Below are 22,344 nucleotides of genomic sequence, written 5' to 3'. Positions count from 1 at the left end.
GTGTGACCTTGTTACTCTTACTTGATGTCTCAGCAGCTTTTGATACCATTGACTATTGTATCCTTCTAGCCTGACTTGCTGAGCTGGGTATTGGAGGAACCATTTTACAGTGGTTCTGATACTATCTCCAAGGTCATTTTCAGAGAATAGCATTGGGTGATTATCTTTCAGCCCCTTGGCAGTTGTGCTGTAGAGTGCCGCAGGGTACCATCTTGTCCCCCATGCTGTTTAACATCTATATGAAGCCGTTGGGAGCAGTCATCAGGAGATTTGGGGCGAGGTGATACCAAGCCCTTTTTCTCCATAAATTCTGAATTGGGAGAGGCCGTACAAGCCCTGGACCACTGCCTGGACTCGGTGGTGGGGTGGATGAGGGCCAATAAACTGAGTCTGAATCTTAGCAAGATGGAGATGCCGAGTTCAGATAATTGGCCAGTTGCCTGCTTGGATGGGGTCGTATTCCCTCTGAAAGAGTAGGTCCGTAGTCTGGGGGTGCTCCTGGATCCATCTTTGTCGCTAGAGGCCCAGGTGACTTTAGTGGCTAGGAGTGCCTTTTACCACCTTCGGATGGTAAGACAGCTGTGGCCATTTCTGGACCAGGATAGCCTGACCACTGTTGTCCACGTACTGGTAACCTCCTGGCTGGATTACTGTAATGCGCTCTATGTGGGGCTGCCCTTGAGGTTGGTCTGGAAGCTGCAGCTGGTGCAAAATGCAGTGGTGAGACTTCTCACTAGGGCAGGGTATCACCAACATGTCATCCTGCTGCTGAAAGAATTCCACTGGCTGCCCATTAGCTACCGGGCTAAGTTCAAGGTTCTAGTTTTGGTGTACAAAGCCCTATACAGCTTGGGACCAGGATACCTGAAAAACCGTCTTATCCTTTATATACCCAGTCGATCACTCCGTGATGGCCTCCTGCAGATACCATCTTATCAGGAGGTCCATTCTGTACAACACAGGAAATTGACTTTTAGTATGGCGGCACCTACCCTTTGGAATTCCCTCCCCTTAAATATGGAATGGAAATGGACTGCCTTCAAGTCGATCACGACTTATGGCAACCCTATGAATAGGGTTTTCATGGTAAGCGGTATTCAGAGGTGGTTTACCATTGCCTTCCTCTGAGGCTGAGAGGTAGTGACTGGCCCAAGGTCATCCAGTGAGCTCCATGGCTGTGTGGGGATTTGAACCCTGGACTCCCAGGTCGTAGTCCAATACTTTAACCACTACGCCACACTGGCTCTCTCCTTAAATATTAGACAGATAGCATCCCTGTTACCTTTTCGGTGCCTATTGAAGATCTTCCTCTTTCAACAAGCCTTTTAAGTAGAGACTTTATCCCAGCCTGTGTCTGTGTTGGAATTGCTTTTTAATATGTTTTTTACACTTTTTAAAAAAAACAATATGTTTTTAACCTTTTTTAAAAGATGTCTTGAACGTTTTTTTTCAAAAAATGTTTTTAAAGATGTTTTAATGTATTTTAAAGTCTGTTTTTATGATGGTTTAAAGTGTTTTAGTGCTTTTGTTTACTGCCCTGGGCTCCTGCTGGGAGGAAGGGTGGGATATAAATCAAATAATAAATAAATAAGAGTAACTGTCCAAAGTAGCCAGGGACCTGATAAAATGAATGACCATTGAAAGCAGACGCGAGTGACCATGAGTGATAATAGACATGATCTCAAGGATATGGAAAATCTGTAGAATGATACTGTTTTGAATAGGAAACAATTAAACGGTAGAATATAAATGGAATAACAGTTCAAAATAGGAAATCCAAGTGGAATGACAAGCTGCCATTAATACACTAAGAGAAATCCACTGATTTCTAACTGAACGGGCCTCCTTTTCTTTTCTGCTTTCAGAAGAATAGTTGGTTAGCCCGCTGTAGCGCAAAAAATATGGGGAGCCCAGCAGCATCTTAAGGCTGCAATCCTATACACACTTTCTGGGAGTAAATCCCATTGAACTAAACAGAGCTTACTTCTGAGTAGCCACGCCCAGAGAATATACTGTAAATATATGCAGTGTCTTCAGCCAGGACCCCTCATTTTACCTATTTGTCTCCCCTCAGGATATGTCACTTCACTGATTTGCCACTTAGGATCCCTACTGGGTCTCACTGAGAGTCATGCCATTTCTCTGCCATTATCTCCCTCAAACCACCGTTGTTCCACTAATTTTCTATTCGGAACTCATCTATGGCTCAAACTGATTCTACTTAACATCTCTTGTGCCTATGCCTTAGAATCATATAATAGTAGAGTTGGAAGGGGCCTATAAGGCCATCAAGTCCAACCCCCTGCTCAGTGCAGGAATCCAAATCAAAGCATTCCCGACAGATGGCTGCCCAGTTGGCTCTTGACTGCTTCCATTGTCAGAGAGCCCACTACCTCTCTAGGTAATTGGTTGCACTGTGGTATGACTCTAACAGTTAGGAAGTTTTCCTAATGTCCAGTTGAAATCTAGCTTCCTGCAACTTGAGCCCATTATTCTGTGTCCTGTCACTGCCTACCCAGGACCATGCCATTCTAGTGATACCCCCAATGGTTTCTCAAACCAAGAGCCCACAATTCCCCTTTCATTTCCTTTGGGTCTCTTTCATTCCCCTGATTTCACCTAATCCATGCCAGCCAAGGAAGCAGTGGTGCCTTCCTGTAATACAGTCACTTGCCATAAATCTATATTTTTCCCCTGCGGACCAAGCAACACTGTTTACCCACCTCAGCTTCCTATCACTTCCTCGTTGGAGATCGACATTAAGCAAGCAAGGTGCTCGATGAAATCCAAACTTGCTCTCAGGGAAGGAGGAGGCAGAGCTGTTACCTGTTTGGCTTGCGGGCCTGTGGCACTGTGCGGGCCGCCCCATTGGGGCTGGAGAGAGTCAGGCCTCCTCCTTAGTTCGGCTCGGCTGCCTGATGCCCTGAGCATCACTACCCCGATGCCCAGGGCTTGGGCTACCCCCGACGGCAACTGCACGCGGCTCTTCCCCTTCTTCTCGGACTTCAAGGACGCCAACCGCGTGGCGCTCAGCGCCTTGGAGACCGCCGTGCTGGCGTCGATTTTTGTGCTCGCCTTGGCAGCCAACGCCTGCGCCATCCGACTTCTGGCGCGCCGCAGAGGCCGGCTGAGTGCCGCCACCTGCCTGGTGCTCAACCTCTTTTGCGCCGACTTGCTCTTCATCAGCGCCATCCCCATCGTCGTCGTGGTACGCTGGACCGAGACCTGGACTATGGGCGACGCCGTCTGCCACCTGCTCTTCTACCTGATGAGCCTCAGCGGCAGCGTTACCATCCTTTCCTTGGCCGCCGTCAGCCTGGAGCGCGTGGTCAGCATCGTCCGGCTCAGGCCCTCGCAGACCTACAAAGGCAAGCTGGTGGGCGCCCTCCTGCTGCTCATCTGGGCCTTCTCGGCTATAGCCACCCTCCCCCTCTGCCTCTTCTTCACGGTCCAGCCGTTGCCCGTCAAGGACCGGGTGAGTCGACCGTGGTATCGAGCCCAGACAACTACTGGCAATATAAAAAGAGCAAGGCGATCGTTTTTGTTGGAGGCATGAAAAAGGTGCAGCTTTTTTAATGTTCAGATCTTAACAGCCATTTGCTCCAAAGTAAGCCTACTGACTCTTGTAAGACTTATTTTCAATTATGTATGTATCAAAAAAAGATTCACAGGGTCGCCATAAGTCATAATCGACTTGAAGGCATATAACAACAACGCTTGTTTCACAGAGTTCCCCCCACCCAGCCCAATAAGAAGTGGACTAATAAAGTTGGGCTGCAGTCTTGGGCATATTTCATTGGGCTAAACATTGTAGAATGAGGCTGCGCATTGCTATTTGGTATTTCTTAAGGCACATATACACAATGTTTGGAATAGGAAACCCCCCAGATATTATCCTGACTTGCAAGAATGCTCCACAGTCTCTCAGATTCATCACTAATTATATATTGGAAGTGTAGAGGGAAATCTAACTTGATTGTACAACGGAATGTTGAAATAGGTGTTAACCTGATCCATGTTTAGTTTAGCGGATATGCTAAATCGGTACTTTACCTTTGAAATGGACTGAATGAGAGCCAAGAAACTGAAGCTTAATCCAGGCTAGACGAAGGCACTGTTAGCTGATGGTCCTGTAGACCAGATGGATGGGTGGTGGCCTGCTCTGGATGGAGTTTCACTCCCTCTGAAGGTGCAGGTACATACCCTGTGGGTACTGCTGGATCCATTATTGCTGCTTGAGGCGCAAGTGACCTTGGTGTGGAGTGCCTTCCACCAGCTTTGACTAGACAGGGATAGCCTAACTTCTGTTGTCTATTCTCTGGGAACCTCTAGGTTAGACTACTGCAATGAGTTATATGTGGGGCTGCCTTTGAAGACAGTTTGGAAACTTTAGCTAGTGCAGAACTCAGTGGCCATAATGCTGACGGGGACTGGTCAGTTCACACATAAAATACCAAGTCTGGCACGGTTGCACTGGCTACCAATTATTTTCTGGGCTCAATCAAAGTGCTGTTTTTGACCTATAAAGCCTTATGCAACTCAGGACCTCAGTATCTCAAGGACTGCCTTTCTCTGTATGAACTAACCTGGACTCTGTGTTCATCATCTGAAGTGCTTCTTTGTGTGCCCCCTCCACGGGAGGCTTGACAGGTGGCAACATGAGAATGGGCCTTTTCAGTGGTGGCCCCCTGGCTGTGGAATGCTCTCTCCAGGGAGGCACACCTGGCACCTTCTCCATCCATCTTTAGGCACCAGGCAAAGACCTTTCTTTTCACTCAGGCCTTTGGTATGTTGTCTTGGTCCTTTTCGTTTGGGTTTTAAATTTTGTATATTGTATTGTATGTTTTTAAAATGTGTTGCAAGGCGCCTAGAGACCACTGGTCATGAGATGACTAAGAAATTAAATAAGTAGATTAATAAATAAAAATAAATTCCCACAGGATATAGATCTGTTGATTTTAGATTAATGATCCACCCCTCCTGCCTAAAGGTTTGGGCTGAATAACAATTGAAAGCTTAAATATCTCATTAAAAATACCATTCACTTAGGTCAGAATACCATTAAAAGTGCCCACCCTGCTCACAGCTTAACTGTAACCCCCAAAGCCAAACTACCAAACTACATAGATACTTCTGGAAGATGTTTGAGCTTGTACTATAGTGTATCTCTAGAAGAGATGGAGAGGAGATAGAGTTCAAATTGCTCCCATTGAAAGAGGAGCTGCTAGATGTCTCTGACTTTGCTTACCTTCTGAGCTGTAAACACTCTATAGGGCCTGTTGTTTGGATTTGCCAAATTATCCAGTGCAAACCCCTCCACATTTATCTGACGCTATAGTGTCAGATATTTATAATTTGAAAATGCCATCCAATGATGCTTATTAAGACGGTGGGGGGGGGGAGGGAAACCTTATCGTCACGCTTGGCATCTTAGCTACTGTCGGTTTCAAACTTCAGTCAAACTACCCCCGCCACTGCTCCAGTAGGATATAGACACTATCAGAGATATAATAGTCAAGTTTAGCTGGCTATATCAAAGGCAGAGCTCACCATTTGAGATTATAGGCTCAGCGTTGACCAGATGCTGATGGAGAGGCTGCAGCCATTTTCTCGAACAAGACATAGATCTGCAATACTCTAGATCCAGTGCTTGCAAAACTTGCTCGCCTATGTACCTAGGCCTGCAATTCTCATTTCCCACTCATGCCGCTTATCTGGTAAATTTGACCATCCCGAAATATTGGTACCTTTTTTCCAGAGCTAGATTTAACTGTCTCCCTTCTGCGATACTCGAGGGTCGCTTTCAAGGTATCCCCTATGAGAAACGAGTTTGCCCCTGTACGTCTGTCGATGTCGAATCATTGGCCCATATTCTTTTCTCTTGCATTTTCTATAACACTGAACGCTCCAGACTTATTTCTCCTATCATTAAGCGTTTCCCAGGAAGATCTACTGACTGGTATTTGCAATACCTAATGTCAGATTCTGACAAACTAATCTCAGAGACAGTTGCAAAGTTTCTTAATCTAGCCCAGTCTTTACGTAAGAAGGACACTTTTTAATCTGTTTAGGATAAAATTATTTTGTACCATTGTGTTGTATTATATGTTTTATACTGCTTGATCAATCAACTGTATGTTGGGTCTGTGACCGCACAATAAAATTTGATTTGATTTGATATTTAACAAGTGAAAACCAGAGGTGTAGTTGTCCAGGGTCTCAGCGGGTCTTAGACCCCTTACTTTTTTTGGGACCCAGGTCCCAGCAGGGTCCCCGTGTCTCCAGTATTCTATGAGCCAAGCAGCATGAAAGGGGAGTGTGTTGGCCACTGAAAAGAGTCTTCTGACATGCTTCCTTGTCTTTTCCTGCTGATTGGAGCCAAGCAGAGTGAAAGGAGGTACGTCAACCAATGAGAAGACTCTTCTCAGTAGCTAACACACTCCCCTTTCATGATTATTAGCTCTTAGGGACATCTGCTTCTTCTGGGAGAAGGCATTAGGGAGCATAGAGATGCAGAAAACAGTATTCAAACCTGGCCATATTATTCTATAATATTAGAAGGTTGTATAATTTTAAAAGAGGTGCGGCTATGATGAAGGAACCCTGCACTTCTGAATTTACCACTGCGCTCCTGAAAGGAGGGGTGTGTGTGTTATGTGTGCCTTCAAGTAGATTATGACTTATGGCAACCCTATGAATCAGTGACTTCCAATAGCATCTGTTGTAAACCACCCTGTTCAGATCGTGTAAGTTCAGGTCTGTGGCTTTCTTTATGGAGTCAATCCATCTCTTGTTTGGTCTTCCTCTTTTTCTACTCCCTCCTGTTTTTCCCAGCATTATTGTCTTTTCTAGTGAATTATGTCTTCTCATTATGTGTCCAAAGTATGATAACCTCAGTTTCATCATTTTAGCTTCTAGTGACAGTTCTGGTTTAATTTAACACCCAATTTTTTTTCTTTTTCGCGGTCCATGGTATCCACAAAACTCCCCTCCAACACCACATTTCAAATGAGCTGATTCTTCTCTTATCCACTTTTTTCACTGTCCAACCCCTATACTCCAGAGACATAATATTCTGAAATAAAAGACAAATGAAAAGGTAAGTTGTGTGAGGGTTGGTATGAAGTTGAGTTTGTGTGTAGGTGGTGTACTTAGTTTAATAAACTGAGCTTTAAATCACAAGGTCCTCAGTTCAGATCTTGCCATAATTTTACTAGATGTGTCCCTGAATCAGTCTCACTCTCTCTCAGCTTCAGCTTCTCACACATCCACACACCTCCCCATAATAATTACCATCCAGAGCTGTTTAGGACGACAGATAATTTATGTGAAGTGCTCTGAAAATATTAAAGTCCAATATAATGCTGAATATTATTATCACTGTTGTTTAGGAATTATAATATTATTTACTCCAGTGAGAACCATCTGCTAGTTTTATTTTCCACAACAAATCAAGCCTTTTTATTGACACAGGACTTTTGGTTTTGGGGTTTTGTAAAAAAAAAAATCAGCTGATGTTTCTTGTTTCTTTTTCTCTTTTATTTGCATGTGTTATATTGTTTTAATAGGTGTAAGCAAGTCTGAGAGCTTTAGCTGAATTGTGGCCAAGAAAGAATCCAAATATTACAGAAATGCCATTGAAGGGGCAACTATGAAGTTTAAATGTGATCAGGGTGTCGCTGAGATACACACAAAGACCTGTAACAAAAGCCTGTGGGCTTCTTTCCCTAGGGAAGAGTGATCCTGAGAGGGGAATTTGGATCAGAGAAGTGGATGAGACAGGGAGGGGTGCTTAACTCTTCTGTACCTACCACATCTCTCTTTCCCTCACTCAGTAACATACACACCCCAAATGCTTTGCAGGCAAGTTAACTGTGTCCAAATCATCTGCAGTTAGTAGATAATCTCTAGCATTTTGTATAGGCCAAGACTCAAGCAAAATATTATGAGAAGGCTCCAGGAAGAACACAGGTATTGCAAGGCGGAGATTTCAGTTGTGTTCTCCAAAAGGGAAACTAATGTTGGTTGCTTATTACCTGATTCTTCCAGTGCTTCACCAAGAGAACGTAGCGAGTAGGCATATCAAAGGAGACTGTGTAGGCTCAAATCAATTGGTTTTCATGATTTTGAGTTATGCAAGCTTCCTCAAACACTTCAAGAGATGGCACATAAATTGATAAATAAATGCCAAGACATTAAAAAGTCTCTTTTGGGATTAGTAATAGTTGATGTATCGCAACTCGAAGTAAGAAGAGACCACAGTGTGCTGTAGTCCAGCCTCCTGCTGCAAAGCAAAATCAAGAACACTGGACCTCATACGCAGATCAGGTTATGACAACCCAAGGATAGCATGGAACAAACACAGTGAGCAGTGAGAAGGCTGGTGCTTTCGGCAAATAGCTCAGGCTGACTCATGCAAGCAGGGTGGCCAGATGCGAAAGAAGGCAGTGCTCCAGCACTTTTAATAGTTGTGTAGAAGAGAGAATTCCCCCTGCAGCACAACCATAAAGCAGGGATTGGAAACCTGTGGCCCGCCAGATAGTACTGGACTACAGATCCCATAGCTACTGAGCCCCTGACCAGGAGGCATGCTTGCTGGGGCTACCTGGAGATGCGATTCCTGCACCATCTGAGAGGCCACAGGCATCATTGTGCTCCAGATGTTGTTAGACTCCAATTCCTATCAGTGCCAACCAGTGATAGAGGATGATGGGAGTTGGAGTGCAACAATATCTGGAGGGCACCACATTGGCTCAGTGGCATAGCTCATGCAATATGTCCTATGTCCAGTCCCTGGCAAACAGGGTCCCTGTTTTAAGCACTGGAAAGCGAATGCCAGTAAGTCCACTCAGGACTGAGCTAGACAAAGACCAATGGTCTGACTTGGAATAAGGCAGCTTCTTAAGGTCCAGACCATACATGCTAAATGGGTAGCATGCAGTTATGTGTCTGTGGTTTTTTCTTTATAGGCATGGGGTGACCATGATTGTTATCAGGATCACAGCACATAGGGAATGAAGGTATATCCCCCTCCCCAGGCATAATGGAACTCTCCTCTCTCTACCCCATCCGATGTGATTAGGAGGCCCAATGTGATTAGGAGGCTTAGGAAGAAAGCTGCTATTGGTGCCAGTGAGAGCTCCCCCCCCCAGCCTTATAGCCACTTTTGTTTGGGGGTGGGGGTGGAATTTTTGTCCAGATTAAAGGGAGGGAAGTAGGGGATAAACCATTCCTTCATGCTGTGGTCTCAGTGACAGTCAAGCCCTGCAACACGTGTAATTAATTAAAGAAAAAACACAGCATGCTACACATTTAGGGTATTATGTTATTTGGCTCTAAGTCCACATAGCACATCACTGCAGACACTGGAACCAAACCAGCTCCTGTACATTCTGCCCTAATTCTTGATATATATTATTGGTTTTTTGTCTAAGTGACTTGAATGTTTATTTTAGATAGCAAGGAACATTTCAACTTCCGTTAACCTTTTTTCCAACTTTCAGTGACAATGAGAAAAGCACAATATGGGCAAAGTTAACCTTATTGATGAACAGGTGATCACCCTTTGCACAACTCTTCATTTGTCCAGTGTTGCACCATACAGATTCTATCTTTCACATGGAACAAGCAAGACACAAATGTTGTTGTACCTATGCATTGCATGAGAAACAGAGCTACATGTGGAAAGATGTGCAAGATTAATGGGTAGACCACTGGAGATAACAGGAGAGGATACTCAGTGGCGAATAATAACATACCTTCCCAATTTTCGTGCACCTTGCAGCTGTCATTCCAACGAAATCATGTTTAATGCTGGTAAAATGAAGTCATATAATGACAATAACTTCTAGTATTTGTTCAGCTATTTAATTATATTGCTGTAATAATTCAGTTGAGGGTGTTTGTTTTTGCTTGCCAGATTCTCTGAGTACACTTTTATTTGAACATGCTCCATGTTACAATAATAAATGTATTTTGATTATTAACTATTTCCATAGATTGTATTTGGTTAGTGATTATCTGTTTGCAAAACATGCTCCAAGCTTGATATCTTTCTCAAACTTTATGGTGGAAGCAAATACCCCAACTAAAAGCTTACAGAGATTTTGTTCTTTGCTTATAGGAAGTGTACATATGCACCTTGAATTGGCCCAGTATTTCCGGAGAAATCGCTTGGGACGTGTCTTTTGTCACTGTGATCTTCTTAATACCAGGATTGGTCATTGTAATTAGTTATTCAAAGATCTTACAGGTATTTTGGTTTCTTTTTAAATACCAACAGAATTATCCGCATTTGAAATCTAGCAAACTGATTTTTAGTTTTAGAGACAGTAATCACAGAGCACAAGTAGTCTGTATATGCTGAAGTGCAAGTACATGACAGAATAAGTAGCACACTTAAGTAACACACTTCCCTGTTCTTGACAATTTCATTTACATTCACATGTTATAGTTAAAAAGCCGGAACGGTTTATCACTCCAAATTCTCCACATATAATTTATCTAGGGCCAAACTGCATGTTATATTAAGTATGCTATTTTTAAAAAATGTGTTTAGGACCGCCACTTATTTTTAACCAAAAGCAGCCATGGGGCCCTGATTCAGAGGGGGGGGGGAATATCAGCTCTTCCCTTCCATGCCATTTTCCTGCCAAAAATCACCTCCACATTATTATTTGCCCTGAAAAAATAGTTTCTCCTGTACAGGCCTGACTGTTCATTCAGATATACCAAGGAGGCTCTTTTGCCTTTACCATCTTTAGCTGAGCCCGCTATATGGCAATGCAAGAGAGAATCTTTCTGGTGTTGGCACCCCAATTTTGGGACTTCCTCTCTTCTGTGATACATGTGCTACCTACTCTTTTAAGTTTTAGATGCCAGCTGAAGACCTGGTTATTCACTCAGGATTTTAATGGAATCTGATGCCACTACTGATGTTTTTAGTTGACTGGTTGTGACTTACTTGCTTTGCTTTATTAACTGTAATGTGAATTTGAAATTGTTTTAGTTGTAACTTGCTCTGTAATTGATGTGCAATGAAAAGCAGGTAAGAAATGTTTTAAATAAATAACACCCTTTATAGGGGAGGGAGGGCAATTTTCAGCCTGAAACCTCCTCCCCTGCTCCATCTCCTCAATATTTTGTTAAAAAGAAAAGTAGCAGGCACTAATGTCATGTTTAAATAGCATGCTTAATGTGCAATGCCCTTTCTGAAGCAAGTTTGAAGATCTGTGGTTAATATATTTTGAGTGCATTTAGATTAGAGAAATATTAATATATTATCCTGAATCTTCAGGGAAATGGGAAACAGAAGGTACACTCATGGAGACTGAAGCACCCAGCAGTGCTACTTTCAGGTAGCCAGGAGCTCTTCTTTGTCCCAGTGCAAGGTGATGGGAAAATGTTAATGAAGTGCACATAAGTTTCAGTAGGGGAAGGGCTCTAGCTCAGTGGTGGAGCATCTCCTTTGGAAGCAGGCCCCAGCTTCTATCCTCAGCATCATCAGGTAGTGCTGGGAAAGACTCCCTGCCTGTAATCCCCAAGAGCTGCTGCCAGTCAACGTGGACAGTACCGAGCTAAATGAACCCAGGGCTGGCACCAGGGGGTAGCCAGGTTGGGCCCTGGCCGAGGGCCCCTCAGCCCAGAGGGGGCTCTGGAGGGTCCCTCCTTAGGGTGGGAGGGTAGTACTTTCATTCCATGATCCATGGCAGCGTTGGCTCCCAACCCTGCCGCGGATCACTGAGAGAAAGCTCCCAGGCAGCCCTCCCCCCAATACAGTTAGTGTGGGCTTAGGTTTTTCTGAGCTGGGTTATGGTTTATTATATTCGTGCTGTGTGTGCATGCCTGCCATCAACCGAAATGGCGACAGGGGCTTCCCTAAGTGGATGATACCCCCACCGCCATCTTGGTTTATGGTAGGCATGTGCACACAGCGCGCACATCATTCACAGGGACAGGAGAGGTAGGTGTGGTATGCATGCAGGCTTATTGAAGCCCACACTGACTGTATGGGGGATTGATCTATGGCACCACAGGCCCAGGGCAGGCTGGTGCCAAAGGGCCCAGTCATGCCTGGCACCGGCCCTGAACAAACCGGTGGTCTGGCTCAGTGTAAGTCAGCTTCTTATGTTCCTAGGTATAAAAGCATTAGATTGTATGGTAGTGGAGAAAGCTTCCTGCTGTTATTTGACAGTCACAGCATCATTCTCAGGTTGCCTAATTGTCTGTGCCCCAAACAAAAAATTGCACTTTCATGGAAAAAGTCCTGCTCCTAGTTTAGATATTGCAGTGGTCAAACAGGAGTACAAAAAGCTGCTACAGTATCTAGATTAGGGACAGAAAGATCTGCCCATTTTGGTTCTTTCTGTTACTCATTTTTCCAATCTTAAATTCAGTTCTCCACATTTCTGCAGCAATTTGCCATTTTTTAAAAGAAAAATCTTCATGAAAATTTCTTTTAACAAACTTATTTTTGTAAGCAAATTCTCTTCATAACAATGGATTTTTGTGTGTTATTTTCATACATATATTCACTTTTATGCACACTTTCCCCTAACATGCATTTTTGTAAACAGTGTTCATTTGGCAAACCGCACTGAAAATTTAAATAAGTGCAAATTTTGAAGGATGGTTGCATTTCAGTTCTCATATTCTTTCAGAAAGTGTGAATTTGATAGATTTGGCTTGAAGTGAGAACTAAATTGAATTTCTTGCCCATCCCTAATCTAGATACATCATCATCATTATACACTTCCCAGGTAGATGGTGCTAGAGAGTCACAGACGACTTAAATCCCCCATTCATTAGACCATCTCAGCCTTCCTTGTAGAATTTTATTTTGCCATTAAGGAAATCTTTTGGAAATGTTAAAATAAAACAATATTTAAAAGAACCTCTCAGTTGTGCTTTGCAATCCAGTAACTTTCTGCAGATTTCTGAGTATAAACAATCTGCCTGTCAGGCTCTTGGTCCCTCTTGTTCACCATTATCCAGTGGCTCTTTAGGTTTTCAGACAGGGGTCTTTCCTGTGCCCCACCTGGAAGATACGTGAGAGTGAACCTGGGACCTTATGCTCTATACTATGAACTATGGCCCTTCCCATTAGCTTACGAAAAGTTCTGTCTCCATGCCAGCAAGAACAAATTACTTTATTGAGTACTCAATTGATTTCCCAAGAGGGACTGCATCAGAAGTATCTTCTCAATGGGGAGAGAGTTCATAGATTCCCACTCTCCAACACGATTGGAAGGTTTTAGTGATGAGGGACAAGAAAGTACTTGTTCTTTATCCTGACTGATTTTCCTGCCACATGGACATTTGCTTCTCAGGAGTGCTTTACATCATAACAAAACCAAAAAAGAAATAAACATCTCGATTGCAGTACAGGAATTACTTCTACACCATTCTACAAAGCAAAACATAACAGCTGAGCAATAATTACCAGACTAATTAAAAATTAGCGAGAGAAAAACTACATTGTTGGGCTTCCCTAGGGAGCCAGTTCCAAAAAGTTCCAAAAAGAGAATGCCCTGCTCCTTGTCCCTGCTAATCTCATCTCAAGCAGGAAAGATATTGAAGATATGCTCTGTGGAGGATATCTGTGTACATGAAAGCTAGTATGGGAAATGATGTTCTGTTAGGTAACTTGGCCACAGCCCATTTAGGGTTTTAAAGGTTAGAAGCAGCACTTTGAATTATGCCCAGAAATGAATTGGTGGTCAATGCAGTTGTTTTTGCAGCCCCTCTGGCCCACATCTGTAATGAAGAAGCAAACAGCTGTATTTCTCAATGTTTTCAGGCAATCGTTAAAGACAACCCCTTTGCATTACAGTAGTTCAGACTGATGGTTACCAAAGCATTTGTATAGTGGCCAGGTCATCAAAATCTAGAAGCAACCATAGCTGGCATACCAGTCAAAGTTGGTAAAAGACTTCTAGGAAACCAGGAGGGATGCTGAGTTTCACAATAACCTCAAACTAGACACTTGATCCTTCAAGGAGAATCTGACTCCATCCAGAACTGGGGAACCACCAACTCCCAGATCAAATCCTCCTCCTGATATCTCCATTTTGTCTGGATCAGTGTTTAATTATTCATCCTAATCCCAACCATTGCTGTCCTCAGTTTCTACCACCTCATTTGGTTCTGTTGAAAAGCAGCAATAGAGCTGAGTTTTATCAGCATATTGTTGACACCAAGGCCCCATCTGCACTATACATTTAAAGGAGTATCATACCACTTAAAACAGTCATGGATTCCCCAATAACCTTCTTAAGGGTGCTGAGAGGAGATCCCTATTACCCTCATAGAGCTAAAGTTCCCAGAGTTCTGAGAATTGTAGCTCTGTGAGGGGAATAGGGGTCTCCTAGCAACTCTCTGCATCATTAACAAACTACAGTTCCCAGGAATCTTAGGGAAGTCATGACTGTTTAAAGTGGTATGATACTGCTTTAAAGGTCTAGTGCAGGTTGGGCCCTAGTGTTGTTCTGAGGTCTTTTTCCACCAGAGGAGAGGCCCATCAGGCCTCTCACATTTTTGCTGGAGTCCTCCTCCACCTTCCCCAGGCTATGTTGCAACGCTGGACTAATATGAGTCTAGATATGATTAGATTCAAGAGGGAATGAAGGAGTGAAAAAACAAATATATACTAAAGTAGAGGTAGCCAACGCGGTGGTCTCCAGATGTTGGGCTATAATTGCCAACTACAGCCTACATGGCCAGTGGTGAGGGATGATGGGAACTGTTGTCTGAAGAGTCCACATTGACTACTCCTATACTAAAGTATATAGTTTCTTAATTACTAGTACCTAAATTAAAGTCCCTCTAATTCAATAAAAATGGATAGGTGTAACAAAAGTAGTTGATCTTGATTTAATTCTTGAGGTCAATACAAATTACTGCTAGAAGGATAGGAGTGTTGCTTCTAGCCCTGAGGCAATGATTTCAAGATGACTTTACACAAACACACTTTAAAGCAACCTTCCCAAACTGGGTCCCCTCCAGATGTTTTGACTAAAATGCCCATCACTGGGAGCTGATAGGAGCTGTAGTCCAAAACATCTGGAGAGCACCACGTTGGAGAGGGCTGCTCTAAACATATATTTTCCCTATCTGAGGAAAAACGGCATGCAGGTTGAAGAACAATGGGATGTGTGTGCATGCAAAACAATTTCCTGATGTTGCAAAAACACAATGAACAGATTAATGAAAGCAAATTGAGAAGCAGTAAGGAAAAAAACACTTTTCATAATATTCAAACACTATACAAATCACATTTCTATGGGATCAAATGTTGCTTTTCCAAGAGGAAACAAAACTACTAATTCCAGTATGATGAAACAGGAGATCAGTTCCCTTCCATCGTTATGGTTTCTCTCTTCCAGTGCTCACTTGAGAGCAGGATGCTCATTTTGATTTGCCTTGATTGTAAGTGTAGGGCAGGTGTCTGGGTACTTGCACACATCTTAACAAGGTACCATAAAAGAGACATCATTCACTGTTCCACATACTTGACACCTTCTTTTCACATCCTTTTGCTGCTGCTTGTGACTAAAACAAACTTGTTTTTCATTTTTAAGTTTCAAAAAAAATGCTTAGCCACAAACTCGGCTTGTTTTTCATTTTTATTTTAAGTTAAAAAAATGTTTCCCAAAAGATGCCAAGGAGACCCTGTCATCACACCTGAGACAGGATCTTCTCTTGTCTGCAGGCAGGTTCAAGTTTCCCGGATACCGTAAGGAGGAACAATCTGGCTTCCTAGACCAGACCACCCTAACTGCAAAGAATAGGGCTTTGCTGGAACTCGTAGTTGAGCTCACTTTTTTTAAAAAAAGGCACATGCCAGGTGATTGTGGAGTCTTGAGATTGTATCTGGATAGATCAGAAAGATTTTTGTTCTAATTAAGCCTTCTCAGGAAAAGCGTTCGTCAGATTCTACCAGTTCCAGATCACTTAATCAGGTACATACCACTAGCTTCTCAGTCATGAGGGAACGTTGATCCTCAGGAAAAAATATCCCATTCATTAGGACAGGGGGTGTCTCTACAGTTCTGGGAGTGCAGTTAATCCCTTGGGGAGATCATATGTAGGGCAAGTGTCTGGGTACTTGCAGACATAAACCATAAACTATAAACCATAAAATAGACATCATCTTCCTGGATGAAGCAGCATTTGCAAAGAGGGTGTGACAACAAGTGATATCCACATTATCTGCAAGCTGCTGCCTCGGATGAGAGCTATTCCTAGGGCTGGAACTTCTCTTTTGTTTTTTACATTCCAGTCGAGAAGACTGCCCTCTCACTGAAGAAAAAGAACATTTTGCTTACCTGTAATTTTTTGTTTTTGGAGGTAGTGAGCCAGGAGGGAACATTTGCCCTATCCTACTTTAATGCAGTGCAGATCTGAGAAAGTTTCACAAAGACGTTTCAGCTCCCAGGGAAGTCCAGCTATCACGTTCCCTTTAACATTTTCTCCTGTGATTTTCCAGAAATGTATTGGGTTGTATTCAGTGTAGTGCTAAGACTAAGATTCCATCATACAAGGATTTCTCCAACACTCCAGAGCAGATTTGAGGATGGCATAGGGTGCAAGCAGGAGGAGAGGGGGGAACTCCCCTTGCACTAGTGCTAATTTATTTATTTATTGCATTTGTATACTGCCCCATAGCCGAAGCTGTCTGGGCAGTTTACAACACCTTGTTGATCTTTGTTAGTTGGTTGAATACCACCCATAATGTTGGATACACTTAATAGGGTTGAGGGGCCTTAGCCCGCCAGGTAACATCAGAGGGTAAGTAACCACTCTGGTATCCTTGCAACTTATGCAACAACTGTCCCCCTTTTCCACCTCAGTTAAGCAAAATGTCTGGTATTTTGTTTGCGCTCAATGTGTATATAAAACCAGTATTAACTGGAATGTACATTCAGCTTTAATGCGACTTTCTGTAGTAACAGTATGCACACAAATAGTCTGAGAGAAATGCTCAAAGGCATGTTGTTGTATGTAAAAATGCTCTGAAACTGCCCAGACTGCATGTGTAGCAGAAGTATCTACCAATAGCATTAGAGGAAACAGTAGCAGATGGCATGGTGGGATGGCACCGCTCACCCGACCTCTGGTCAAGCATGTTGCTGCTGCTTAACACACTGTTCTTCGACCTCGGGTTCCTAGATATTGTTGGACTACAACTCCCATCATCCCCAGACAGCATGGTCAATGGTCACGGATGATGGGAGTTGTAGTCTGTCAACATCTGGGGACCCAAGGTTGGAGAACAGTGGCTTAGCGGGAGGCATGAAGTCTGTGTGATGCAAGCACTCTAGTGGAAGCATTAGATTGACTCCACTGGTGCGTTGGCTCCATGCCGACCTTACTGCTCCCTCGCTCCTTCCCCTCTACTTCATGATAAGTAGCAGCAGTGCGGCTGACTGGACATCAGGTGAATGGCGGCGGCACACCATACTGTCTGCTACTGAGAGTAAAGTTGTTTGAAGATTAAATTCAGTTTGCATTTTTAACCAAATAGACTAGATTTGCACTTCATGACTAACATGCAGATCAGAATGCAGTTATCCTTCCATTTTTGTATTCTGCAAATGTTGCAATACAGTTCTTGGCTCAAAATAAAAAAGACACCAAAATAAACATAAAATGCGTATTTTTAGGGTAAACGGCATACAAAGGTTCACATTTTCATGTGTTTTAAAAAAGAAATTCACAGAATGATTTGGAGATGGAATAGAACCAACTTATGAATGTACACATGCAAAATGGAGAGGGACTGGGTATGGACTAGGGTCACCAGGTCAGAAGCATCCCAAACTCTGAGATTTCAGGGGCGGGGCCCAGTGATGTCATTAAGCATCAACCACAGTTGCTTGGAGCATACCATTCAAACAAACAAAAAAATCTCTGATCAGAAATGAAGATAGAAATCTTAGGTAAATTAGGGTATTCCAGGTCCAGCTGAAGTGATGGGATCATTCCTTCTCATCTGCTTAGAGAGCCTGGGTGAGGAACATTAAATCCAGCCCACTTGCTTCTGGCAAGAAGGGTTTAAGTGCCCTCAGGCCAGGCCAGTCACCAGAAGGCCATTGTAGGAAGAAGTGAGCCTAGTGTTGTGGAGATGTTAGATGGGAGCACTCACGACTAAAGATGGATGCCCCAGAAGGGTGCAATTCTAAGCACATTTACTAAGGGACTAAGTTTTTAACTCATTGTTGGTGATGTTATTTTGAATGTTTTTAAATACCTGTCTTTAACTGTTTTTGCCAATAACTTTATTGTTTTAATTTCTTCTGTAAACCGCTTTGAGATTTTTTACAATAAAGTGGTATATAAATGTTGTAAATAAAGTACATAAATAAATTTCGGAGTCACTGTGGCCCTTGGGTCTTTTTCCTCTTTTAGGCACAAAGGCATCTGCCTTATACCGACTCAGGCCATTTGATACCATCTAGCTCAGTACTGATGACATGAACTAGCATTGGCTCTCCAGGATGCCAGGCAATAGTCTTTTCCAGAGACTGGAGTTTGGACCTTTGCATACAAAGCAGGTGCCCTACCACTGAGCTACAGCCCTTCCCCAGTTTAAAAAAGTATCTTTTAAAATTGTTCTTTTCAATTCATTAATGAATGCACAGTATACCTAGGGCAGATCCACACCATTCATTTAAAGCACATTGAGCACACAGTTGAAGAACATGAATTCCACCACAGAATCATGGGAACTGTAATTTGTTAAGGGTGGTGGGAACTATAACTCTGAGGGGGGAAACTACACTTCCCGGGATTGTCTGGGGGGAGTCATATGCTTTAAATGTGAGTTGGATGTGCTTTAAATGTATTTTGTGGATCTGCAATATTTCATAAGCTTTGCCTGCATATAAATAACTTTAATTACTTTTTAAAATTGAGATCATCCACGAAGTTTACCGGGTGAAAACAACAGAGGGGGACCATGACCACCCCAAGCAAGAAGGGCACACTTAAAATGTAGAGGAAATAATAATGTATAACCATAGTGTGAAATCAGATACTTATCAGGACATAGTATGAAGAAATATTTATTAAGCATGACTGTCAAATATATTATTTACACAACCTGTAAATATTTTTATAATGCAATCCTATGACCATTTACTCAGAAGCAAGTCCTGATGTATTCAATGGGGCTTACTCAAAAAGGGAAGCGTGTACAGGACTGCAAGTTCAAATGAAAAGGAACTTCACTCACCCAACCCAATATTCAGAATCATGCCATGTTAAGCTGTTTTGCATCTGTTTTATATTCATTTTATAGTTATTGGATTTTAAATTGATTTATTTCTTATTCTGAGCTGCTTTGGTTTCCAACCCTACCTCACAGAGTTGTTGGAATGATTCTGTATATACACACACTGGAGATGTAAAAATACATAAACCCCATATAATAGTTTATTGTCAAACCCAGTATTGGTCATTGCAGAACATTTAAAAAAAATAAAATCAGTATTAGTTTCCTACAAAATAAAAGCAGTGACACCTAGGTAAGCCCTGCCTAATTGCTTTAAAAATAGGATTGGAGGAGGAGAAAAAGATTTACAACACAAACACAATACTTTCCTATGTTCACTCAAAAGTCCCATTAATTCACAGCACAAACCTAACCATGTCTACTCAAAAGTAACTCCTATTGAATTCAATGGGCTTTACTCCTAGTGTGTGGGATTAGCATTGCAGCTTTAGTCTCAAAAAAGTGAGTGAAGGATTAAAGCTTCATATTGGGAAGGTTTTCAATACAGGCTATGAATTAGACAAATGAACTGCCCTCTTCAACAGCCCAGGAAAATGTAAACTTGTTTGACTCCTCATAATTAGAAAAGCATAAACTTACTTATGAGATTTTCAGACAAGCAGGAAAAAATAACAGTTTTGTGGCTTTGCAGTGGGTTCTGGCTATTGCCTGGAGGTCAACAAATCCCTTATCAATCATAATCCTGACTTCACTTATTGGCTACAACCCTGAAAGGGCGGGGGTTAGAGCAGCCAGCTACAAGCTCATTTAACAGAAGTTGCAGGGGGTGGCTGATGTTTTGTTGTATATCTCTTGAACCAGACCACCTAGAAACTTTTTTTTAATGAAAGCTAAGAGTCTGGAGATGAAGGTGACTCACCTGGACACCCAGAGAAGACCGCAATAATCCAGAGTCTCAGGGCAAAAACCAGAGATCTGGCAACCTTAGTATGGACTGATCTTTCTATTACTATATGACAGTAAAGGATTGTGAGTTTTGAAGCAAAAAGAGGCTATAATCAAGAGGTAGAGGAAGTGCTTTGCATGCCAGAGGCCCCAGCTACAGACGCTGACACCTCTAGTTAAAAAGGCTCTCAACTGAAGATCTTTGCCTGAGAACTTGGAGAGCTGCTGCCCATCAAAGTTGACAGTACTAGGCTAGGTGGGCCAATGGTTTGACTATTTCCTGCTATCCGCTCTAGCCTTGCAGACTTCCACTGACTCCCTAGTCATTTTTTTCCATTGCTGAACTGTTCTTAGTCAGAAAAAATAATGATATTTAATTGATATCTAATCACAGGCTTTACCTAATACAGAGTTTACCTTCCAAAGCTTTTTTTAAAAAACTCTTGACTGAAAAGTCACTTTATGTTTTAATGCAGATTGCTAAAGAATCAAGGAGACGTCTGAATGCTGGTATGGCCTACTCAGAGCGTTATCATATTCGAATTTCCCAACAAGACTTCAAACTGTTGCGGACTCTGTTTATATTGATGATTTCTTTCTTTATTATGTGGAGCCCGATAATCATTACCATTCTTCTCATTTTAGTGCAGAAGTTCCAACCAGATGTGAACCTTCTGCCTTCCTTTTTCTTTTGGATAGTAGCTTTCACATTTGCTAATTCAATTGTCAATCCAGTGTTATATAATGTAGCCCGCTACAGACATCAGTGGAGGCAATCTTTTTTCTGTTGCCCCCGTCCTGGGAAAAAAGAGGCTGCGACAGACACTACACTAAGGCAACATAACCACAGACATTTTACCTTGTCTGCTATTTCTACATAACTATGTGAAGTTTTGACAGGGATAATCTCATCAATTTTTTAGAACTGTGTGCTGAAGAAAGTGTCTGGGAAAGGGGGATATGGGTGGAATCAAAATATCAACAGCTTTTGCAGCTTTGTACAGAATATTCTGGTACTAGAAAGTCTGTTAGCCCTGCAGAAAATGGAAACATTTTAGTTGAGCATAAGTATCTTATAGAAAGTGATTGTACTTTTCAGGATCTTCAGCATAGGTGGGAGCTTCCTTGACTATGAGCCAATAATAGGCTTTAACAAATACAGGTTTAAAAATATGTACGTGGCAGAGACACAGCCAAATGTTTACATGGGACTGCTAGGTATGTAATAGGAAATATACAAGTAAATGCCAGCTACTGGGACACTCGACCATTCAAACAATACTGTACCATTTTTAAGGTGCTTTTTGAGCTTGTATCTGTGGGTTTTCATTTCATACTGTATGTGTGCCTAGCTAGTATACAGAAAAAAAAAGTACATGTAGAAAAATAGGTTTCTGTTTCCAGATCTCTCCATTCACTGGTGTGAAAAGATGGCTGGGGCATGGGGAATGCACAGGGTGGCACATACAAATGCATAACAGATGATCAGCTGTGGCAGAACCCATCACCTGTTAGTCAGGGGAGTGAGAAGTAAGCTCATGTGGGACTTTGCCTACGCATCCCTCCTTCCAGCCACCCTAACAGATAAGCCACAATGGCATGGACTGAAAGCACACAATGCAGCAACCTTGCTGAAGCTAAGCAAGTCTAGAGCTAAATCAATGCCTAGATTGGAGATAAACTGAGAATCTAATGTACTAGGCCTCGCACTCCATGGAAGAAAAACACAACACAAATATATAATAGAAAATAATTGCATAAACATGTGTTAGGCAAGAGGAATTGAAGGATTTCCTTCAGGCCAACTATGGGGTATGCTGGTTTCCTGGATCATGGTCTAAGGATGCCTTGCACTTGTTTGGGATGTAAGCCCCACTGAGCTCTGTGACTTTACTCCTGCCTGAGTAATTTTGCAGAGAATCAGGCTAAGTGTACTTGCTTCAGGGATGCAGATATGTTTGAGTATTATAGTGTGCTCTTTTTTAAAAGAAGAAAACAAATCTCTTTAGTTCAATAAGAAACGCAATAAAATAAAAATCATTTTTGTAGCAATGCAAGTTCATCTTCCCACACCCCACAAGATAGTAGGACCACTTGGTGGCCTGCAGGCTGAAACGGGCCCCAAAAATGAATGGCAGACCTGTGGATTTTTTAATCAAGTTGTG

The 22,344-nt window shown here is 42.4% G+C and overlaps 1 protein-coding gene across 1 annotated transcript; it reads left to right on the top strand.

The window, feature by feature from the left end:
- The first annotated feature begins 2,941 nt into the window (after window positions 1–2,941).
- On the top strand, window positions 2,942–21,291 carry FFAR4 (free fatty acid receptor 4). The gene is made up of 3 exons (XM_061635514.1): window positions 2,942–3,475; window positions 10,124–10,252; window positions 20,656–21,291. The coding sequence occupies exons 1-3, from the start codon at window positions 2,942–2,944 to the stop codon at window positions 21,058–21,060; spliced, it is 1,068 nt and encodes a 355-aa protein (XP_061491498.1). The 3' UTR covers window positions 21,061–21,291.
- Window positions 21,292–22,344: the final 1,053 nt, after the last annotated feature.

Source organism: Rhineura floridana, chromosome 7 (assembly GCF_030035675.1).
Source record: "Rhineura floridana isolate rRhiFlo1 chromosome 7, rRhiFlo1.hap2, whole genome shotgun sequence".
NCBI classification, from domain to species: domain Eukaryota; kingdom Metazoa; phylum Chordata; class Lepidosauria; order Squamata; family Rhineuridae; genus Rhineura; species Rhineura floridana.
This window is presented reverse-complemented; position numbering and strand designations above follow the sequence as displayed.